We start from the raw sequence: 19,691 nt of genomic DNA, 5'->3' as shown, positions 1-19,691 counted from the left end.
AACCAGTCTAATTAAATTATTTATGATTGAGAAGAGCAATATGTAACACCCTAACTATCAAAATGTCACGCTTCCGGCTGTGCCACTCTAATAGTTCGGGTATTACGACGACTCTTATAATATTTAATACTAAAATATGAGCCTGTTTAAAACTTAGACCGAATTTTTCAAGAACATACATTCATACTCACAATATAAATTACCATACTCACAGGAAATACATACATACATACATATATATATACTAATTTACAAGTATCTCATATCAAAATCATATCCCTCTTACAAAACTTGTAAAGTTAAAGGCGAGGGAAACATAAATACTAAAACAATACAGAAATATCGTCTAACAGAAAAGAAATAAGCTCTTTCGAACTTCGTCGTCCATAACCTGAAAAAGAAAAGACCTGTAGGGGAGTGAGAACATCATCCTCGAAAGGGTTCTCACTATAGGGTTGCAGAATTACTATAATAGGATACGCGAGATAAAATCGTTACAATGATTAATAACCGCCTTATGCATTCTTTCAAAGCAAAGGTTTACTATAAAAAAATATCTGAAATCTTTTCTGAAAGAGGAAACTGTTCATTTCTTAAAACTTCAAAAGCTTTTCAAAAGGTTTATCTATGTTGAACCAGACTAGTTTTTCATACTTTTCTAAACCAGAAACATCAACCAAACATGGCCTTCGGCCTACCTCATGATCAACCACGGCCCTAGGCCCAAACAATCCAAACAACAACCAGTCACCACAGTCCAACAGAATCCCAGTCGCAAACACAGGTAGGAAAGTTTAAGCACACAAAATCAATTACTTCAAGTAGAACGATTAGCAGTTAACCACAAGTAACCACAAAGGCAAACCAAATACAATATGCACACCCAAACAATGTCACATAGATGCATATGATGAATGCATGTTCTAGTGGCTGATGAGTCGCATCTGTCGGTTATAAAGCCAACCCGACAAGTCCTGGTAGCTAACCATTGGACTGTCCCTCTGTCGTGCATCTCCAACTCGAGTTATTCACAATCATAATCATAATTCACATCCAACACCCTCACTGCTGTATATTCATGGGGGCGAGGTCATCCGGAAATTTCACAGTGTCCGGCCACACTTACGACATAGGGTCAGCAGAGTATCAAGTCTCCACCTGGAGCACATGGTGGCTAGCCACTACTTTCACCCAGGAAAACTCGTATCTCAGATAGGTGGAGTGAAACAATCACAATATCAATAACTCAGCATATATTCAACCATAAATTAACATTCATCTCAGCCATCCGGCTCAAATTCATGATTCATAGTCAGCCATGATTCATTATCATATACAGCCCTTCTGGCTCATAACATATTCCACAATAAGCCATAATTCATTAACATATACAGCCATTCCGACACATAACATAATAGCACCTCTACCATCCAACATCATCAAACTCATAAAATCATCATTCAAGCCATAAATCACTTTTCTCAATTCACTTTACTTTGAAATCAAAAATTAATTCTTTCCAGCCTTGGCTTTAAAATCTCCATTCATCAAATCATTTCAGGCTCATAAGCCACTTTTTCTCAAACGTAAATTCCCCGTTTTAAAACATGGTTATTGAGCACGTGGTGGCTAACCACTTCTCCTCAAACATAAATTTCTCCTTTTAAAATAAGGCCACTCTCCACAACATCTTTCTAAACATTTCAGAAACCACATCAAATCAAAAACCATTTCCGCGAGATTCAAAATCATTCATTCTAAAACAATATTTGGTAACAGAAGATCCTTAGTAGAGTCTCAAGACTTTAGGGGAGAATAACACAACTCACTTTCTCAAATTCGTTTGAAGTCTTTAAAACCCTAGCTTCTTGATTTGAGTAATAAAAATAGAATCTAAGCCAAACCAAATCGTGTAATCAACTACTCCAAGCGCATTTCCAAAACCATCTCTTTTACTTAAACCAAAACCAAGTCCAACACCATGTTAAAATCTGAAACGTTCCCGGCGGCTCGGAGATAATTTTAGTTTTGCTAAACCAGAATTCAAAGAATACTCTAAACCTTCCCTAAAACGTTAAAAATTGAAATTTGTAAATCGAAATTCAAGTTCTTTTAAAGTCACTAAAATTTCTATAACTGAAACCTTTAAGTCAAATTAAAACAACATAAACCGTGTTTAAGTCAAATCCAGGAAAACATAAACTCCTTCCACCCTTTAAACAGCTTTAAAACATAATTCTCTTTCAAATGACTTGCACCCAAAAATATAATGCTTTTCTTAGGAAACAAAGCTAAGGCATAGCCTTCTTTTCAAAGATTCTTTTCAAAGCATAATTTTATCACTTTCATAAATGATTCAAGTGAAGATAATAAAAGTCTTGAATTCACAATTCCCCAAGTAAAATGGTAAAGGCCTTAAATTCATAATTTTCCAAATAACTTTTCCAAATAAAAACTCGGATTTTCTAGGAATTTTGGCAGCACCTCCCCTAAAACTTGGACTTTGCCACCCTTTTCGGGTCCCAACCAAACCATTCCGCAACCCTCTTCAAGGGGTTCAAAACCAAATCAATTCAAAATCAAGCTGTTTCCAAGGTGCATCATTTTCAGATTTCAAGAACACCAATTCAAACTCAAATCGATTTCCAACAGGATAAACTCGATTTCAAAGCTTTCACAAATTAAGAAGCATTTCAAGAACAGTCCGTTTTACAAAAACGAACAATAACCCAGCCAAGCAAGCATTCATATTCATCCAAGAGAACCAACAATTACATAAGACATATACAATCACTCAAAGATACATTTTCTCACATCAATATCCATATATAATAATTCCAATTCATAAAATGTGGTTTTCTCAAAAGGCCCCTACCTCGATTGTCGAAACTCGAAAACTCAAAAACGCGCCACAAACTCATTCTCCCTCGGCCTACAACGGTGGCAGCCGTAACCTCAGCTCCAAACCGTTTTCTCAGCAACCACAACGACTCTAATCGCAATATATAATAACTGAAACTCAATCTTATAGAAATTTGTGCCACAAACCTCAGCGTGAGATAACAGAACAGCAACTAAAGGGCTTTCAAATTGAAAATGCTTACCGAAACGAAGAAAGAACGGCTGAACTGAAATAGCGGTGGTCTCCGAACCGGTTTGGCGGCAGCCCGGCAGCCACCTCAAGTGGCAACAGTGACCTGAACAACATGCAGCAATAATGAGGTTTTCGAAAACTCAACGGAAAGGAGAACCAACTTAAAACCCTTACCGACAGAATTTTTCGACGACGACAGTAGGATTTTGAGTGGCAGAAACGGCAGAAACGGTGCAGGTCTCCCCTCTCTCTCCTCTACTCTCGTGCTTTCTCTCTCTCAGACCAAATCGGCGGCTGACCACCCTCAATGGCAATGGAGATGTGATGGCGGCGGCTGGGCTCATCAATGACAGCGGTGGCGAAGGGCATCAGCGATGAAGAAGACGGCACAGACAGCGGCAGCGGCGCAAAGCTCCTGACGGCGTCTTCCTCGCTCGCGCATCTCTACTCCGGCAGTGGGCTGAACGGCGACGACACGGGTTCCACAGGATGGCGATGCTCCTCCTCGCACGGTTCTGGCGGCATCTCGTGGACGCACCGAACGGTGGTGGCGCAGGGACGGTGGCAGCAGTGCAGCCTTCTCTTCCTTCTCTCTCCTCGGCTCTCACGGATCTCCTATCCCCTCGTCAACAGCTCCCTGTCTCACTCCCCCTTTCAGCTTCTTTTTCTTTCTTACATTTGAAGGGAAACTGGGTGTGTGTTTGCTGTGCAGAGAAGACAGTGAAGAGAGGGGTTGGGGCTGCGCAGCATGAAAAGAGAATAGAGGGGAAGGGTATCACAAAATTAGGTTAGGGGTAATTTAGTAATTTTAATAAAATTAGGGTAATAGGGTAATTGAAAACTAATTTTTTTAATCCAACAATAATAATGTATAAAAATACTATTTGTTCATCAATTTTACAAATTATTTTCAATAAAATGTTCAAATCCAAAAATTAGAAATAATATAATTAATTTCTTTTTTTTCCAAAACAGCAGTATTATTATTTTAAAATATTAATTATTTAGTCCGAATCATATAAAATTTTTATTATTTCATAACTACTAACTTTATAATTTAAATATAGAAAATAATTCAGTAATTGTAAAATTGGATAATAATCTTAATTTATTTGAAATTCAATTAATCAAAACTTGCTTTAATTATCTTTAATAAAGAAATTTCTTAAATTAAAGCTACAAAATATTGAATTTGAAATTAGCTCATGATAGCCCTTTTTCAAACGTTCTGGGTCTTACATTCTACCCACCTTATAAAAATTTTCGTCCTCGAAAATTGATACCAAACGAAAGAGATTTCACAACAGTTCACTTTTGAACACATTTAAGGAAAAAGCAGAAATATCTCAACATATAAACATATATACGATTTTCAAATAGTTGAATTGTCGTATGCATAAAGATACAAAGGTAGGAGTGTGATTGCAAAGTAAACGTTACAAGATAGGCTCAATGCAAAAGATGACATGGTTCAAAAATGTGATAGCAAAGCAAGGCATCGAAGGCGATAAAACAGAATGGGGTTAAAACGACGTGCTTAACATCTGCACACTAATGTCGTACCAACCTCAAAGCTTCGACTTCCCAACTCCATCAATTACTTCGCAACCCCGTAACTGGTCACAAGCTCAACATCTACAAAACTCTTCTGCGAGAACCAAAACTCCCACAACTTCTCGTAGCACTACACACTTACCACTTCACCTTCCACATCTACAAACCACGTCTTAAAGAACTAATGTATCGCTTACTATACTTGGAAGTCGCACGTGACGCTAAAGCAATCCTCGAGTTCATTCAGAAGGATATAAGGCTTGAGAAAAGAAGGACAAGTGACAAGGGCAGTACTCGTAAGGACTTAAAAGAATAAACAAAATTACAAACAAATAGGATGCACAAGAACGAAGATTGCAGGAAAGATTCAATTGGTAACTTCAATGATAACTCTTATATCAAGGAAATTCGATAGAATCAATGCGAAGAAAAATAGTGCATTAATTTGAAACAAATTCAAGCTGAGTCGAAGAAGTATAAGGTTTACAAAAGGAGAATGCCTAAAACCGAAAACAGAGCTTATAGGACTCAAGAGTAGGATTAAAATACTTTCGAATGCATTGCCCATGAAGCGTGAATAACTTTTCAAAAACTATTTCACGTTTCCAAAGAAAAGGTGTGCAACTAACACCTTGTAAAAGAATAACAAAAGTATAAATGTGGCATTACTTTAATTCAATTTCATGTTGAAGTAGATTATGTAGAGTTTTAAAACAAAATGAACACTGGTTTGGCTAAGAGCTAAAGTATTTTCTCAAATAGTTTAGAAAGATAGTTAGGTGCACAACCTAACCAAAAGTAATTCATAAAACTCGGAAGAAAATTAAATGCTTGTTCAAAAATTCTCAAAGTTCATATTCAAACAAGTGTGTATATAAAAAAAATTATAACAAGGATGAAAGAGGAAGTTAAACTCTATTTAAAAAAAAAAAACCGAGGTAAAATTTGTTTATAAGTTGATAAAGAAAATAAGTAGTGCGTTACAAACGGACAGGTTTCTACTAAATAAGGAAGCTTTTCAAAACTTCATTTAAAGTAGTGCATGTCAACTATAAAACAACTTTGTCAAAAATTGAAGAATGGTTCCCATTACAATCAAGCAACAGAAAGATTTGACTTACAATATCCTTAAAGAGGAAATCAAACGTCTTTAAAAATTTCAAAACAAAACCCCGAGAGTATACTTGAAATTAACACCTCACAAGAATATTCAAGAAGATTTGGACGTACTAAAAGGGAATCAACTCATCGATAGCAATTCTCGAGAAAGAATCTGACTAAGAACTCTGGCAAAAACAATGAAAGGATAAACGATGCACGAAATTGAAACAAATCAAGCTGACTCATATGAGGATGAGATTCACAAAAGAAGGAAAGCTGAGATTGATGGTAGTACTCACAAGTGGTAGAAGAATGATTAAAAACAGAATCAAGTATGACATTCATAGAGATGAAAAACTTGAGAAAGAACGAGTCCGTTCATAAGAAGAAAGATATGATTCCAACATTTTCAAAAGAACAACAATGTAGTATGTTAAACCAAACTCAAATAAAAAATAAATTAAGTGAAGTTTATCCAACGAAATCAACCAGGATAAAAGCAAAAAAAAAAAAATCCTTTCTTTCCAGAATTTCGAAAAATACCTAAATCAATAATCAAATAAAGATATGCATTGGAACTGTAGTAAAATTATTAGAAAGTCAAATTGTATTTAAAGTAAGTGTAGTTCCGTTAACCAGTAAAAGTACAGGCGAGGTATTAGAAATAAATAGTTGTTAAACTGTATAAGGAATTTTCCAAGTTTTATATAGATAAATATATATCGAATCAATAGCAATTTTATAGAAATTTTAAAATTGGTTGTAATTATTGTCAGATAAGAGAAAAACTGAATCACAATTTCTCTAAGAATGGACTCAGAATTAGGACTTAAAAGGCACAGCGCATTAAGACAAGTTCAAAGCTATATCAAAGAATACGTGAATCAAGAAGAAGAATTCAAACAGAGAAAGATAGATACAACAAGGATTTCAAACAAGCATATGCAATTAAGATCAAACAAGAATGCATATGAATAGAGGAATATGATTGAAAAATCAAACTACTTTTCAAAAGGATTAGCAAACAAGAACTTCAAGTTAGGCTATGAAAGAACAAGTTGACTCGAACAGAATTCAAGACACATAACTGAATGACATCGAGAAATGGTTTCTAATGTTCCCAAAACCCCACTAATCGCGTTACCTATTACTCGTATATCATCTATGACAATCCATTAGTGCTCCCATATACATAATTCATTAGTATTAAGCCGGCCAAACTTAATACCAAGAAGTATGCAATGCAAGACTAACAGCGTTAATCAATAGACCGTCATGTGCATAAAGCTCTAATTCTCATCATTTGACAAGACTATTGCATGACAGACACTCAGAATATGCAATTGAAGCATAGTCGGTCCATTCCTCAGGCTCTACAAGAAGGACAGCTCTGATACCATAATGTAACACGCTAACTATCAAAATATCACACTTCCGGCTACGCTACTTTGATAATTCGGGTATTACGAAGACTCTTATAATATTTAATACTAAAATATGAGCATTTTTAAAACTTAGACCGATTTTTTCAAGAACATACATTCATACTCACAATATAAATTACCATACTCACAGGAATACATATATATACATATTAATTTACAAGTATCTCATATCAAAATCCTATCCCTCTTACAAAACTTGTAAAGTTAAAGGCGAGGGAAATATAAATACTAAAACAATATAGAAATATCGTCTAACAGAAAAGAAATAAGCTCTTTTGAACTTCGTCATCCATAACCTGAAAAAGAAAAGACCTGTAGGGGAGCAAGAATATCATCCTCGAAAGGTTCTCACTATAGGGTTGCAGAATTACTATAATAGGATACGCGAGATAAAATCGTTACAATGATTAATAACCGCCTTATGCATTCTTTCAAAGCAAAGGTTTACTTTAAAAAAATATCTGAAATCTTTTCTGAAAGAGAAAACTGTTCATTTCTTAAATATTCAAAAGCCTTTCAAAAGGTTTATCTATGCTGAACCAGACTAGTTTTTCATACTTTTCTAATCCAGAAACATCAACCAAACATGGCATTCGGCCTACCTCATGATCAACCACGGCCCTAGGCCCAAATAATCCAAACAACAACCAGTCACCACAGTCCAACAGAATCCCGGTCGCAAACACAGGTAGGAAAGTTCAAGCACACAAAATCAATTACTTCAAGTAGAACAATTAGCAGTTAACCACAATTAATCACAAAGACAAACCAAGTACAATATGCACACCCAAACAATGTCACATAGATGCATATGATGAATGTCTGTCCTAGTGGCAGATGAGTGTCATCTGTCGGTTATAAAGCCAACCCGACAAGTCCTGGTAGCTAACCATTGGACTGTCCCTCTGTCGTGCATCCCCAACATGAGTTATTCACAATCATAATCATAATTCACATCCAACACCCTCACTGGTGTATATTCACGGGGGCGAGCTCATCCGGAACTTTCACAGTATCCGGCCACACTTACGACATAGGGTCAGCAGAGTATCGAGTCTCCACCTAGAGCACGTGGTGGCAAGCCACTGCTTTCACCCAGGAAAACTCGTATCTCAGATAGGTGGAGTGCAACAATCACAATATCAATAACTCAGCATATGTATTTATTCTCAGGCTCTCAGCCATAAATCAACATTTATCTCAGCCATCCAGCTCAAATTCATGATTCATAGTCAGCCATGATTCATTATCATATATAGCCCTTCCGGCTCATAACATATTCCACAATCAGCCATAATTCATTAACATATACAGCCATTCCAGCTCATAACATAATAGCACTTCCACCATCCAACATCATCAAACTCATAAAATCATCATTTAAGTCATAAATCACTTTTCTCAATTCACTTTACTTTGAAATAAAAAATTAATTCTTTCCAGCCTTGGCTTTATAATCTCCATTCCTCAAATTATTTCAGGCTCATAAGCCACTATTCCTCAAACGTAAATTTTCCTTTTTAAAACATGGTTACTAAGCACGTGGTGGCTAACCACTTCTCCTCAAACATAAATTTTTCCTTTTAAAATAAGGCCACTCTCCACAACATCTTTCCAAACATTTCAGAAACCACACCAAATCAAAAACCATTTCCGCGAGATTCAAAATCATTCATTCTAAAACAAGATTTGGTAACAAAAGATCCTTAGTAGAGTCTCAAGACTTTAGGGGAGAATAACACAACTCACTTCCTCAAATTTGTTTGAAGTCTTTATAACTCTAGCTTCTCGATTTGAGTAATAAAAATAGAATCTAAGCCAAACCAAATCGTGTAATCAACTACTCTGAGCGCATTTCCAAAACCATCTCTTTTACTTAAACCAAAACCAAGTCCAACACCATGTTAAAATCTGAAATGTTCCCGGCGGCTCGGAGATAATTTTAGTTTTGCTAAACCAGAATTCAAAGAATAATCTAAACCTTCCCTAAAACGTCAAAAATTAAAATTTGTAAATCGAAATCCAAGTTCTTTCAAAGTCATTAAAATTTCTATAACTGAAACCTTTAAGTCAAATTAAAACAAAATAAACCGTGTTTAAGTCAAATCCAAGAAAACATAAACTCCTTCCACCCTTTAAACAGCTTTAAAACATAATTCTCTTCCAAATGACTTGCACCCAAAAATATAATGCTTTTCTTAGGAAACAAAGTTAAGGCATAACCTTCTTTTCAAAGATTCTTTTCAAAGCATAATTTTATCACTTTCATAAATGATTCAAGTGAAGATAATAAAAGTCTTGAATTCACAATTCCCCAAGTAAAATGGTAAAGGACTTAAATTCATAATTTCCCAAATAACTTTTCCAAATAAAAACTCGGATTTTCTAGGAATTTCGGCAGCACCTCCCCTAAAACTTGGACTTTGCCACCCTTTCTGGGTCCCAACCAAACCATTCCCCAACCCTCTTCAAGGGGTTCAAAACCAAATCAATTCAAAATCAAGCTGTTTCCAAGGTGCATAATTTTCAGATTTCAAGAACACAAATTCAAACTCAAATCAATTTCAACAGGATAAACTCGATTTCAAAACTTTTACAAATTAACTTTAAAGAAGCATTTCAAGAACTGTCCGTTTCACAAAATCGAACAATAACCCAGCCAAACAAGGATTCATATTCATCAAAGACAACCAACAATTACATAAGACTTATACAATCACTCAAAGATACATTTTCTCACATCAATATCCATATATAATAATTCCAATTCATAAAATGTGATTTTTTGAAAAGGCCCCTACCTCGATTATCGAAACTCGAAAACTTAAAAATGCGCCACAAACTCATTCTCCCTCGGCCCGCAACGGCGGCAGCCGCAACCTCAGCTCTAAACCGCTTTCTCAGCAACCACAACGACTCTAATCGCAACATATAATAACTGAGACTCAATCTTAGAGCAATTTGCACCACAAACCACAGTGTGAGATAATAGAATAGTAACTCAAGGGATTTCAAATCGAAAACACTTACCGAAACGAAGAAAGAACGGCTGAACTGAAACAGCGGCGGTCTCCGAACCGATTCGGCGGCAGCCCGACAACCACCTCAAGCGGCAGCGGTGACCTGAACAACTTGCAGCGACAATGAGGTTCCCGGAAACTCAATGGAAAGGAGAACCAACTTAAAACCCTTACCGACAGAATTTTCTGGCGACGGCAGTAGGGTTTCAAGCGGCAGAAATGGCGCAGGTCTCCCCTCTCTCTCCTCTGCTCCCGTGCTTTCTCTCTCTCTCAGACCAGATCGGCAGCTGACCACCCTCAATGGCAATGGAGATGTGATGGCGGCAGCTGGGGACGAAGACGGCACAGACAGTGGCAGCAGCGAGAAGCTTTTGACGGCGTCTTCCTCCATCGCGCATCTCTGCTCTGGCAGTGGGCTGAACAGCGACGACACGGACTCCACATGACGGCGACGCTCCTCCTCGCACAGTTTTGGTAGCAGCTCGTGGACGGACCGAACGGTGGTGGCGTAAGGACGGCGGCGGCAGTGCGGCCTTCTCTTCTTTCTCCTTCCTCGGCTCTCACGAATCTCCTATCTCCTCGTCAGCAGCTCCCTGTCACTCTCCCCCTTTCAGCTTCTTTTTCTTTCTTACATTTGAAGGGAAACTGGGTGTGTGTTTGCTGCGCAGAGAAGAAAGTGAAGAGGGGGGGTTAGGGCTGCGCAGCTTGAAGGGAGAATGGAGGGGAAGAGTATGACAAAATTAGGGTTAGGGGTAATTTAGTAATTTTAATAAAATTAGGGTGATATGGTCTTTGAAAACCAATTTTTTTTAATCCAACAATAATAATGTATAAAAATACTATTTGTTCATCAATTTTACAAATTATTTTCAAGAAAATATTCAAATCCAGAAATTAAAAATAATATAATTAATTTCTTTATTTTCTAAAACAGCAGTATTAATATTTTAAAATATTAATTATTTAGTCCAAATCATATAAAATTCTTATTATTTCATAACTACCAACTTTATAATTTAAATATAGAAAATAATTCAATAATTGTAAAATTGGATAATAATCTTAATTTATTTCAAATTCAATTAATCAAAACTTGCTTTAATTATCTTTAATAAAGAAATTTCTAAAATTAAAACTACAAAATATTGAATTTGAAATTAGCTCATGATCACCCTTTTTGCAAGAATGCTATGAATGTCAAGATGAACACCAAGAACACTATGAATGTTAAGATGAACACCAAGAACATATTTTTGAAAAGTTTTTGATGCAAGGAAAACATACAAGACACCAAACTTAGTACCTTACGTGAGTAAGGGTCGAATCCCACGGAGATTGTTGGTATGAAGCAAGCTATGGTCACCTTGCAAATCTCAGCCAGGTAGGGTTAAATGTGATTGGATTAGATAACTAAAAGATAAATAATAAAGGATAGAAATACTTATGTAATTCATTGGTGAGAATTTCAGATAAGCAAATAGAGATGCTTTCGTTCCTCTGAACCTCTGCTTTCCAGCTATCTTCATCCAATCAGTCTTACTCCTTTCCTGGACTGAGCTTTGAGTGTTGCACGTGTAGAGGTCCTCCTTGGAGTTGAACGCCAGTTTTGGTGCCAGTTTGGGCGTTCAACTCTGGTTTTGGATCCTTTTCTGGCGCTGGACGCCAGAATTGGGCAGAGAGCTGGCGTTGAAACGCCAGTTTGCGTCGTCTATTCTTGGCCAAAGTATGGACTATTATATATTGTTGGAAAGCCCTGGATGTCTACTTTCCAATGCAATTGGAAGCGTGCCATTTTGAGTTCTGTATCGAACAGTTTAACAAGGTTAACCGAAAATCGGTCATCTAGCCAGTTCGGTTGACATCATAAACCGTTTGGTAAAAAACTGGTCAAAGAATCGGCCAAACTGGCAGTTAACCAGTGAATCTCCAGAACCGATCAGTTTATTTAAGGGTTTTTGGTTTGGTATACCCCCTCAAAATGGCACCGTTTCACCTTTAAAAAAAACCCTAATCTAGTTACTCCCAACGCAGTCCCACCCCAGTTCCACTCCTCTCTTTCTCTCTAAAAATTGGAAATTGAAAGAACTAAAGAAGTAAAGAACCCTAGCCCTGCAGCCACCGTCCCCTTTCATTGTCATTGCCGAACTCTTCTCCGCTGGGAACAGACGTTGCGTGTGGAACCTCCATCACCATCCTAGGAAACTGTGTCTCCGTCGTAGGAAGCTCTGTCGCCGTCATGTGGAAGCTCGATCCTCGTCTCTGTCTCTTCATTCCTCCCTCACCGTCAGCTTGGTTCCTCCCTTACCAGATCTGCTCGGAGCTACTATTAGCATCACTGTCTCTGAGCTCATCGACAAGCCTGTCTCTGTCTTCGAGCTCTCTCTCCCCCTCTCTGTGAACGTCTCTTTTCTGTCACCGTGGACTCTTCACCGTCTCTCTCTGCCGTTGTGGTTACTCCATTTCTTCAATTTTTTTTATATTGTTAATTATAATGATTTTGAGTTGCTATAATTTTTATTCTAAATTCTAGTCGCTAGACAAAATAGATTTTGGTTCTTGTGTGAAAATTTGATTAACTCTGTTGATTAATTTTATTACTGGACATAATAGATTCTGGTTACTGCTGCTCTTATTTTGCCTTATTAATTTTTATAAAATTGGAATAATTCGGTATATGGATGATTTATGATTCTAGAATGATTTTCTGAAATAATAATGATGTTGTTGCTGATATGTTGTTCGCTTGTTGATGATTTTCTAATGATTACTGATTAGTGATGATTAGTGCTATTGTTTAATTTCTAATTGGAGTTGGGTTTAACTATGGGTTGATGGGTTTAATTCCAAATTGTTGAGTTAATAATAATGATTTTGTTGATATTTGCTTATTCTGAATTGTTGATTTTCTGAAATGATGATGATGATGTTGCTTGTTGATATATTATTGGCTTGTTGCTGATTTTCTAATGATTATTGATTAGTGATGATTGGTGCCTGTGTTTAGATAAAAATTTGGTTGTTAATATTTTATTTAGTGATAGAACATTATGTGAAATTCTGAAATGTTGAATTTTATTAGGTTAAAAAGTTTTGAATTTAAACATTTAAAATTATATATTAAATTTTTAACTAATATTTAATTAAAGTAGTTGAACCCCAGTCAAACGATTGAACCAGTGAACCAGTTATCTTACCGATTTATTGACTGATTTGGTTCTCGCAACCTTGTTAAAAAGAGTAATAAATATCTTCTCAACACTTTTCTAAAGAACTCTTTCAATGAGCATATGAATATACTTGCAACGGAACAAAATTCCCTTGACATCCAACAAAGTCAGAATTTGAACACTAAATCATCTCCAACTTTAGTTTTTGACTTCATATGTGTGAACATGTAATATTTTTCTATAACAAACACTACAAAAAAAATAATGAATACCGTTGGATTTACTGACAAAATGCATCTGACAGTATAAATAGTGCAGAAAAAAGATTATTGGGGGATTATTTGTGACTGTAATTGCCGGCGAATTTTGCGTCAGAGTTTGCAATAAATCTGATGAAATAAGTGGTTCGTTACCAGCGGATATTTTTACCATAATTTTTGGCGCCATATTATGTTTTGTGGCGCTTATTTACCGTCAAATTTTTTCACCAGTAAATTCGATTGTATGCAATTTGTTTTCACAATTAGTAGTCAAATTTAAATTTTTTTTTTACAAAATTGGTTCACAAATTCTAAATACCAAAAATCAAGTAATGATTTTATTAAATATCAAGGACCTAAATATAATAAAAAGTCAAAGAAGTAAACTAGAATGACATAGACCTAAAATAAATAAAATCCCAAAATTTTACGGATTCCGGTAATCGTCGTCATCGTCATTGTCATCTTCCCCTTCTGAGACGGCAGACTAGGTGGTGATGTCGGTGCCCACTAGCAGCGTCGCTACCACTAGTGCACTTCTGCTTGCTGTACACCGCCATTTGGTCTCGCAAACTCTCTAGCCACTCCATGTCCTCCCTCAGCTACATCCCAAAAGAATCGTGCCTCCCACGTGTGCAAGAAGCTTGTTGTACCTCGCGTCAAACTATTGAGCTTGTTGGTGAAGCTCCTATGTGAGCTTCTGCACATGCTCCCTCAAATCAACGACTTCCTCGGGATCGAAAAGGCTGCTGGCAGAGGCAGATAAAGCCGCCAATGTGGAGGTGTGGAGGCCACTGGCGAAGAACAATCCCAACCCTTAGACGCGATTCTAGTAGCGCCAAACTCTATCAGGATCGACGACTGAGGCATCAGAGCTGAGGTCGTCCCCACTAGGCTGATATTGCTAGGTCGCGGCCTCCAACCTCTGCTTGTAGTCCTCCTTTGTAATATATGTTGTGATTAGGATGATAGTTAATTGAGAAAAATTATTTAGTCACGTGAGAGCGTGGCTGGCGGCGTGCCTTAGGCACAAATATGCCCACGAGACCGCATCGCTGATGCGGCCGCGTCATTTGAAAAATAGCTTCCCCATGCGTCTGCGTCACCCACGCGAACGCGTGGCTCTGTAAAATCGACGTAAAGGGGTGTATGGCAGTATGTTGGGCTGGAATGGGGCTGGACTCGTGCTAGAAGCCCAAGCCCTCTCACGCGAACGCGTGCCTGACGCGTTCTCGTCACTTTTCAAAAATGGCGATCCACGCGAGCGCGTCACCCAAAAATTTGGCAAAAAGAGTTTCGAACAGAGAGTTGCACGAACACGAGGCTGCACTCGCGCCAATCGCACAAATCAGGCCACGCGTCCGCGTGCCCCACCCGTCCCCGTGCCCCACGCGTCCGTGTCACCTGAACTTATCGCACATCACGCGACCGCGTCACCCACGCGTCCGCGTCTTCCGCGTCGCACAACTTATCCTGATCAGCGCCAATTATCTTATCTTTTCTTTTCTAATCCTAATTTTTTTGCTATCTTTTCTTCTTTCTTCTTTCTCTCTTACTTCATCTTTTTAACTTCTCATCCCTCTTCACTTTCATTCTATTTTATTTAATTTATTTGCATACTTTCATCCATTGCATTTTAATTTTGGTTATATTTTTATTTTCTTTTCCAAAATTATTATTTTTTCATTGGTGTTAAAATTTTCTCATTCAACTGTTACATCTTTTTTTTTATTCTGGTGCTTCATGACTTGTTTTATTCTAATTGGGTATTATTATTCATAAGTCAATGCTAATTTTTATAATACTGATATTCCTTTTGCATTGATATGCACTTACACTATTTTGCATTACCCACACCCTCTTCCCCATTGTTGCAATTCTTGCACTATTGATATGCCCTATGCTTCTACTGTTTTCTCACTGCATGTTGTAGCTACCATGTAATTGAGACCTTTATTATTTGGCATTACCAACCCTTATTTTATTTATTTTTCTTATCTTTATTTCTGGGTTACTTTTCTCCCTTTTCCTCTTCTTTCAAGATGGCCATCGAGGAAGGGAAAAGGAAGAACTTCTATATGGGGAGACAGGCAAGTCAATCTGTACAATCTATAGAGAAAGGCATCAGTTGGAGCAGCCCGTCCACTTGTACATTTTAGCATGCACCGAGGACGGTGCAACCTTTAAGTGTGGGGAGGTCGATACCGATCTCCATGGGTTAGTTATTCTCTTTTCAACACTAATGTCTTATTTTCTTCATTAGTTCATTGTTGCATTGCATAATAGATTGCATGTGTAGTTGATTATTTGCATTTAAATACTACTTGGTTGAAAAATAATAAGTTTCTTTCTAGGACCCTATTTTTGAAAAATAAAAATTTTCACTAATTTAAATAAAAAAAATTAAAATTTTCTATGTGTTAAATTTGTTTGAAGTTGTATTTGGAACATGGTTTTTGAGCCAAAGAACACACAACCTGTGAGATTTTGAGATTAATTACATGGTTACATTAGTTAACCATAAATATTTTATTCTTGTGTGTTTTCTTCTCTATAATTACAATCTTTACTTTGTTCCACTCTATATGTCTATTATTTAGTGTATTTACATGCTTGCATATGATTGAGGCCATTACTTATTTTCACTCACTTATCCCAAATAAGCCTACCCTTTTATGTCACCCTTGTTAGCATGGCCGAATGGCCAGCCCCTCTGATCTGAGAACCAGGCGTCCAAAGATCCAAAGATGATCAAAGGATCAAAAGATAATCCAAAGATGTCGAATACAATAGTGAAACGTCCTATTTATAATAAACTAGCTACTAGGGTTTACAGAAGTAAGTAATTGATGCATAAATCCACTTCCGGGGCCCACTTGGTGTGTGCTTGGGCTGAGCTTTGAGTGTTTCACGTGTAGAGGTCCTTCTTGGAGTTGAACGCCAGTTTTGGTGCCAGTTTGGGCGTTCAACTCTGGTTTTGGATCCTTTTCTGGCGCTGGACGCCAGAATTGGGCAGAGAGCTGGTGTTTAACGCCAATCCTCCTTGCATTATTATTATTATTTTCGGCTGCCATCTCCTCTTCCTGTTCGAAAATTTCTGAAAGGTTATCTCTGGATTATTGTAATTTAGCTTCTCTTAATTTTCTCTTCAGAGTCCTTTCAAGTTCTGAATCTGCTTCAACAAGAATGTTCTTGTCCTTGCTCCTGCTCATATGACAAAGAAGAGGGCACAGAAATAATAATAATAATAATAATAATAATAATAATAATAATATGGATCCTTTATACCACAGTATAGAAATCCCTTTGTGAGTGGACGAAAAGAGGGGGACAAAGAATGTGATGTAAAGAAAGAAACACAACTGTGAGGAGGGCAGAGATGTGAGATGAGATGTTAGTAAATGAATAAATAAATAGAATAAGATGGGAGAGGGAGAATTTTCGAAAATAATTTTTGAAAAAGAGTTAGTGATTTTTGAAAAAAAGTTTTTTTTGAAAAAGGTTAGTAGTTTTTCGAAAATTAAAAACAAAAATCAGAATAATTAGTAAATTAAAAAGAAATTTTGAAAAAGGGGGAAGATATTTTTTGAAAATTAGAGAGAGAGTTAGTTAGGTAGTTTTGAAAAAGATAAGAAACAAACAAAAAGTTAGTTAGTTAGTTGAAACAAATTTTGAAAAGATAAGGAGTTAGGAAGTTAGAAAAGATATTTTGAAATCAAATTTTTGAAAAAGATAAGAAGATATTTTTGAAAAGATATAATTGAAATTAATTTTGAAAAAGATTTGATTTTTAAAATCACAATTAATGACTTGATTCACAAGAAATCACAAGATATGATTCTAGAACTTAAAGTTTGAAACTTTCTTAACAAGTAAGTAATAAACTTGAAATTTTTGAATCAAAACATTAATTGGTGATGTTATTTTCGAAAATTTGATACAAAAATAAGAAAAATATTTTTGAAAAATGTTTTTAGAATTTTCAAAAATAACTAAGAAAATTGAAAAAAATTTGATTTTTGAAAAAGATTTTGAAAAAGATAAGATTTTTAAATTGAAAATTTGATTTGACTCATAAAAACAACTAGATTTTAAAAATTTTTGAAAAAGTCAAATTTAATTTTCGAATTTATGAGAGAGAAAAAGGGAAAGATTTTTTTTGCTTTTTGAATTTTTAATGAAGAGAGAGAAAAACAAGAAAAATGATGCAATGCATGAGAATTTTAGATCAAAACATGTGATGCATGCAAGAATGCTATGAATGTCAAGATGAACACCAAGAACACTATGAATGTTAAGATGAACACCAAGAACATATTTTTGAAAAGTTTTTGATGCAAGGAAAACATGCAAGACACCAAACTTAGAATTCTTTAATGCTTAGACACTAAGAATTCAAGAATGCATATGAAAAACAAGAAAAGAAACAAAACATGTAAATGCAAAGATCAAACAAGAAGACTTACCAAGAACAACTTGAAGATCATGAAGAACACTATGAATGCATGAAAATTTTCGAAGAAAAAAAAAATGCAAGATGCACATGCAATTGACACCAAACTTATAACATGACTCAAGACTCAAACAAGAAACACAAAAAATATTTTTGATTTTTATAATTTTCAAAAAATTTTTTTTTCGAAAATTATTTGTAAAAGAAAAAAATTAAGGATTCCAAAATTTTTAATATGAATTCCAGGAATCTTGCCATGTTAGTCTAAAGCTTCAGTCCAGGAATTAGACATGGCTCACTAGCCAGCCAAGCTTTCAATGAAAGCTCCGGTCCAAAACACTAGACATGGCCAATGGCCAGCCAAGCTTCAGCAAGATATCAGAATATACTGTCCATTACTTATCAAATATGTAACTTGCCTCTATGCTGATGGTTTGGAAGCCTCAGTCCAAAAGAATTTAGACATGGCTTTGCAGCTAGCCAGGCTTCACATGCTTCATGAAACACTGGAATTCATTCTTAAAAATTTTGAATAAAATTATAAAATTTTTGAAAATATTTTTATTTTAAATTTTTTTTTTGAAAACAAGGGGGAAAATTTTAAAATATTTTTGAAAAATTTTTTGAAAAGAAAACAAAAAGAAAATTACCTAATCTGAAGCAACAAGATAAACCGTCAGTTGTCCAAACTCGAACAATCCCCGGCAACGGCGCCAAATGGAGTTGAACACCAGCTTTTGTGCCAGTTTGGGTGTTCAACTCTGGTTTTGGATCCTTTTCTGGCGCTGGACGCCAGAATTGGGCAGAGAGCTGGTGTTTAACGCCAGTTTGCGTCGTCTATTCTTGGCAAAAGTATGGACTATTATATATTTCTGAAAAGCCTTGGATGTCTACTTTCCAACGCAATTGGAAGCGCGCCATTTCGAGTTCTGTAGCTCCAGAAAATCCATTTTGAGTGCAGGGAGGTCAGAATCCAACAGCATCAGCAGTCCTTCTTCAACCTCTGAATCTGATTTTTGCTCAAGTCCATCAATTTCAGCCAGAAAATACCTGAAATCACAGAAAAATACACAAACTCATAGTAAAGTCCAGAAATGTGAATTTAACATAAAAACTAATGAAAACATCCCTAAAAGTAACTAGATCCTACTAAAAACATACTAAAAACAATGCCAAAATAGCGTATAAATTATCCGCTCATCAGCCACTTTGAGCTTTTTAATCCCCTTCTGTTTTATAACCACATTACTAGCCTTAAGCAGAAAAACAAATTAAAAATCCCAAGTTGAATCCTTGGTTAGCTTAAGATAGATATTGTGTATAATTTAAGTATGAAAAATTTTATGGGAACATGGGAATGATAGAAAAAAAAAAGGGAATTAAATTGAATAAGTTATTTGAAAATTTGGGAAGCATGCTCATGTGAAATCAAAATAATTAAATTACCATGTGCATTAAAAAAAATTTAAGTAATTAAATAAGGGGATACAAAAAAATATATATGAATTAGCCCAAATGCAAAATAAAAAGGATCAATGCACATGGGACAAAATTCAAAAATAAGTTTGATACATGAGCATGTAATACAAAAGTGGAA

The 19,691-nt window shown here is 36.0% G+C and overlaps 1 protein-coding gene across 1 annotated transcript; it reads right to left on the bottom strand.

Moving 5' to 3' along the window:
• LOC110265354 lies at positions 173 to 10,605 on the bottom strand. The gene is made up of 4 exons (XM_021108315.1): positions 10,491 to 10,605; positions 10,225 to 10,353; positions 9,996 to 10,112; positions 173 to 391 (listed from the first exon to the last, which is right to left on the bottom strand). The coding sequence occupies exons 1-4, from the start codon at positions 10,603 to 10,605 to the stop codon at positions 324 to 326; spliced, it is 429 nt and encodes a 142-aa protein (XP_020963974.1). The 3' UTR covers positions 173 to 323.

Source organism: Arachis ipaensis, chromosome B08, assembly GCF_000816755.2.
Source record: "Arachis ipaensis cultivar K30076 chromosome B08, Araip1.1, whole genome shotgun sequence".
Taxonomy (NCBI): domain Eukaryota; kingdom Viridiplantae; phylum Streptophyta; class Magnoliopsida; order Fabales; family Fabaceae; genus Arachis; species Arachis ipaensis.
The sequence above is the reverse complement of the archived record's forward strand: the minus strand, read 5'-3'. Positions and strand labels throughout refer to the sequence as shown.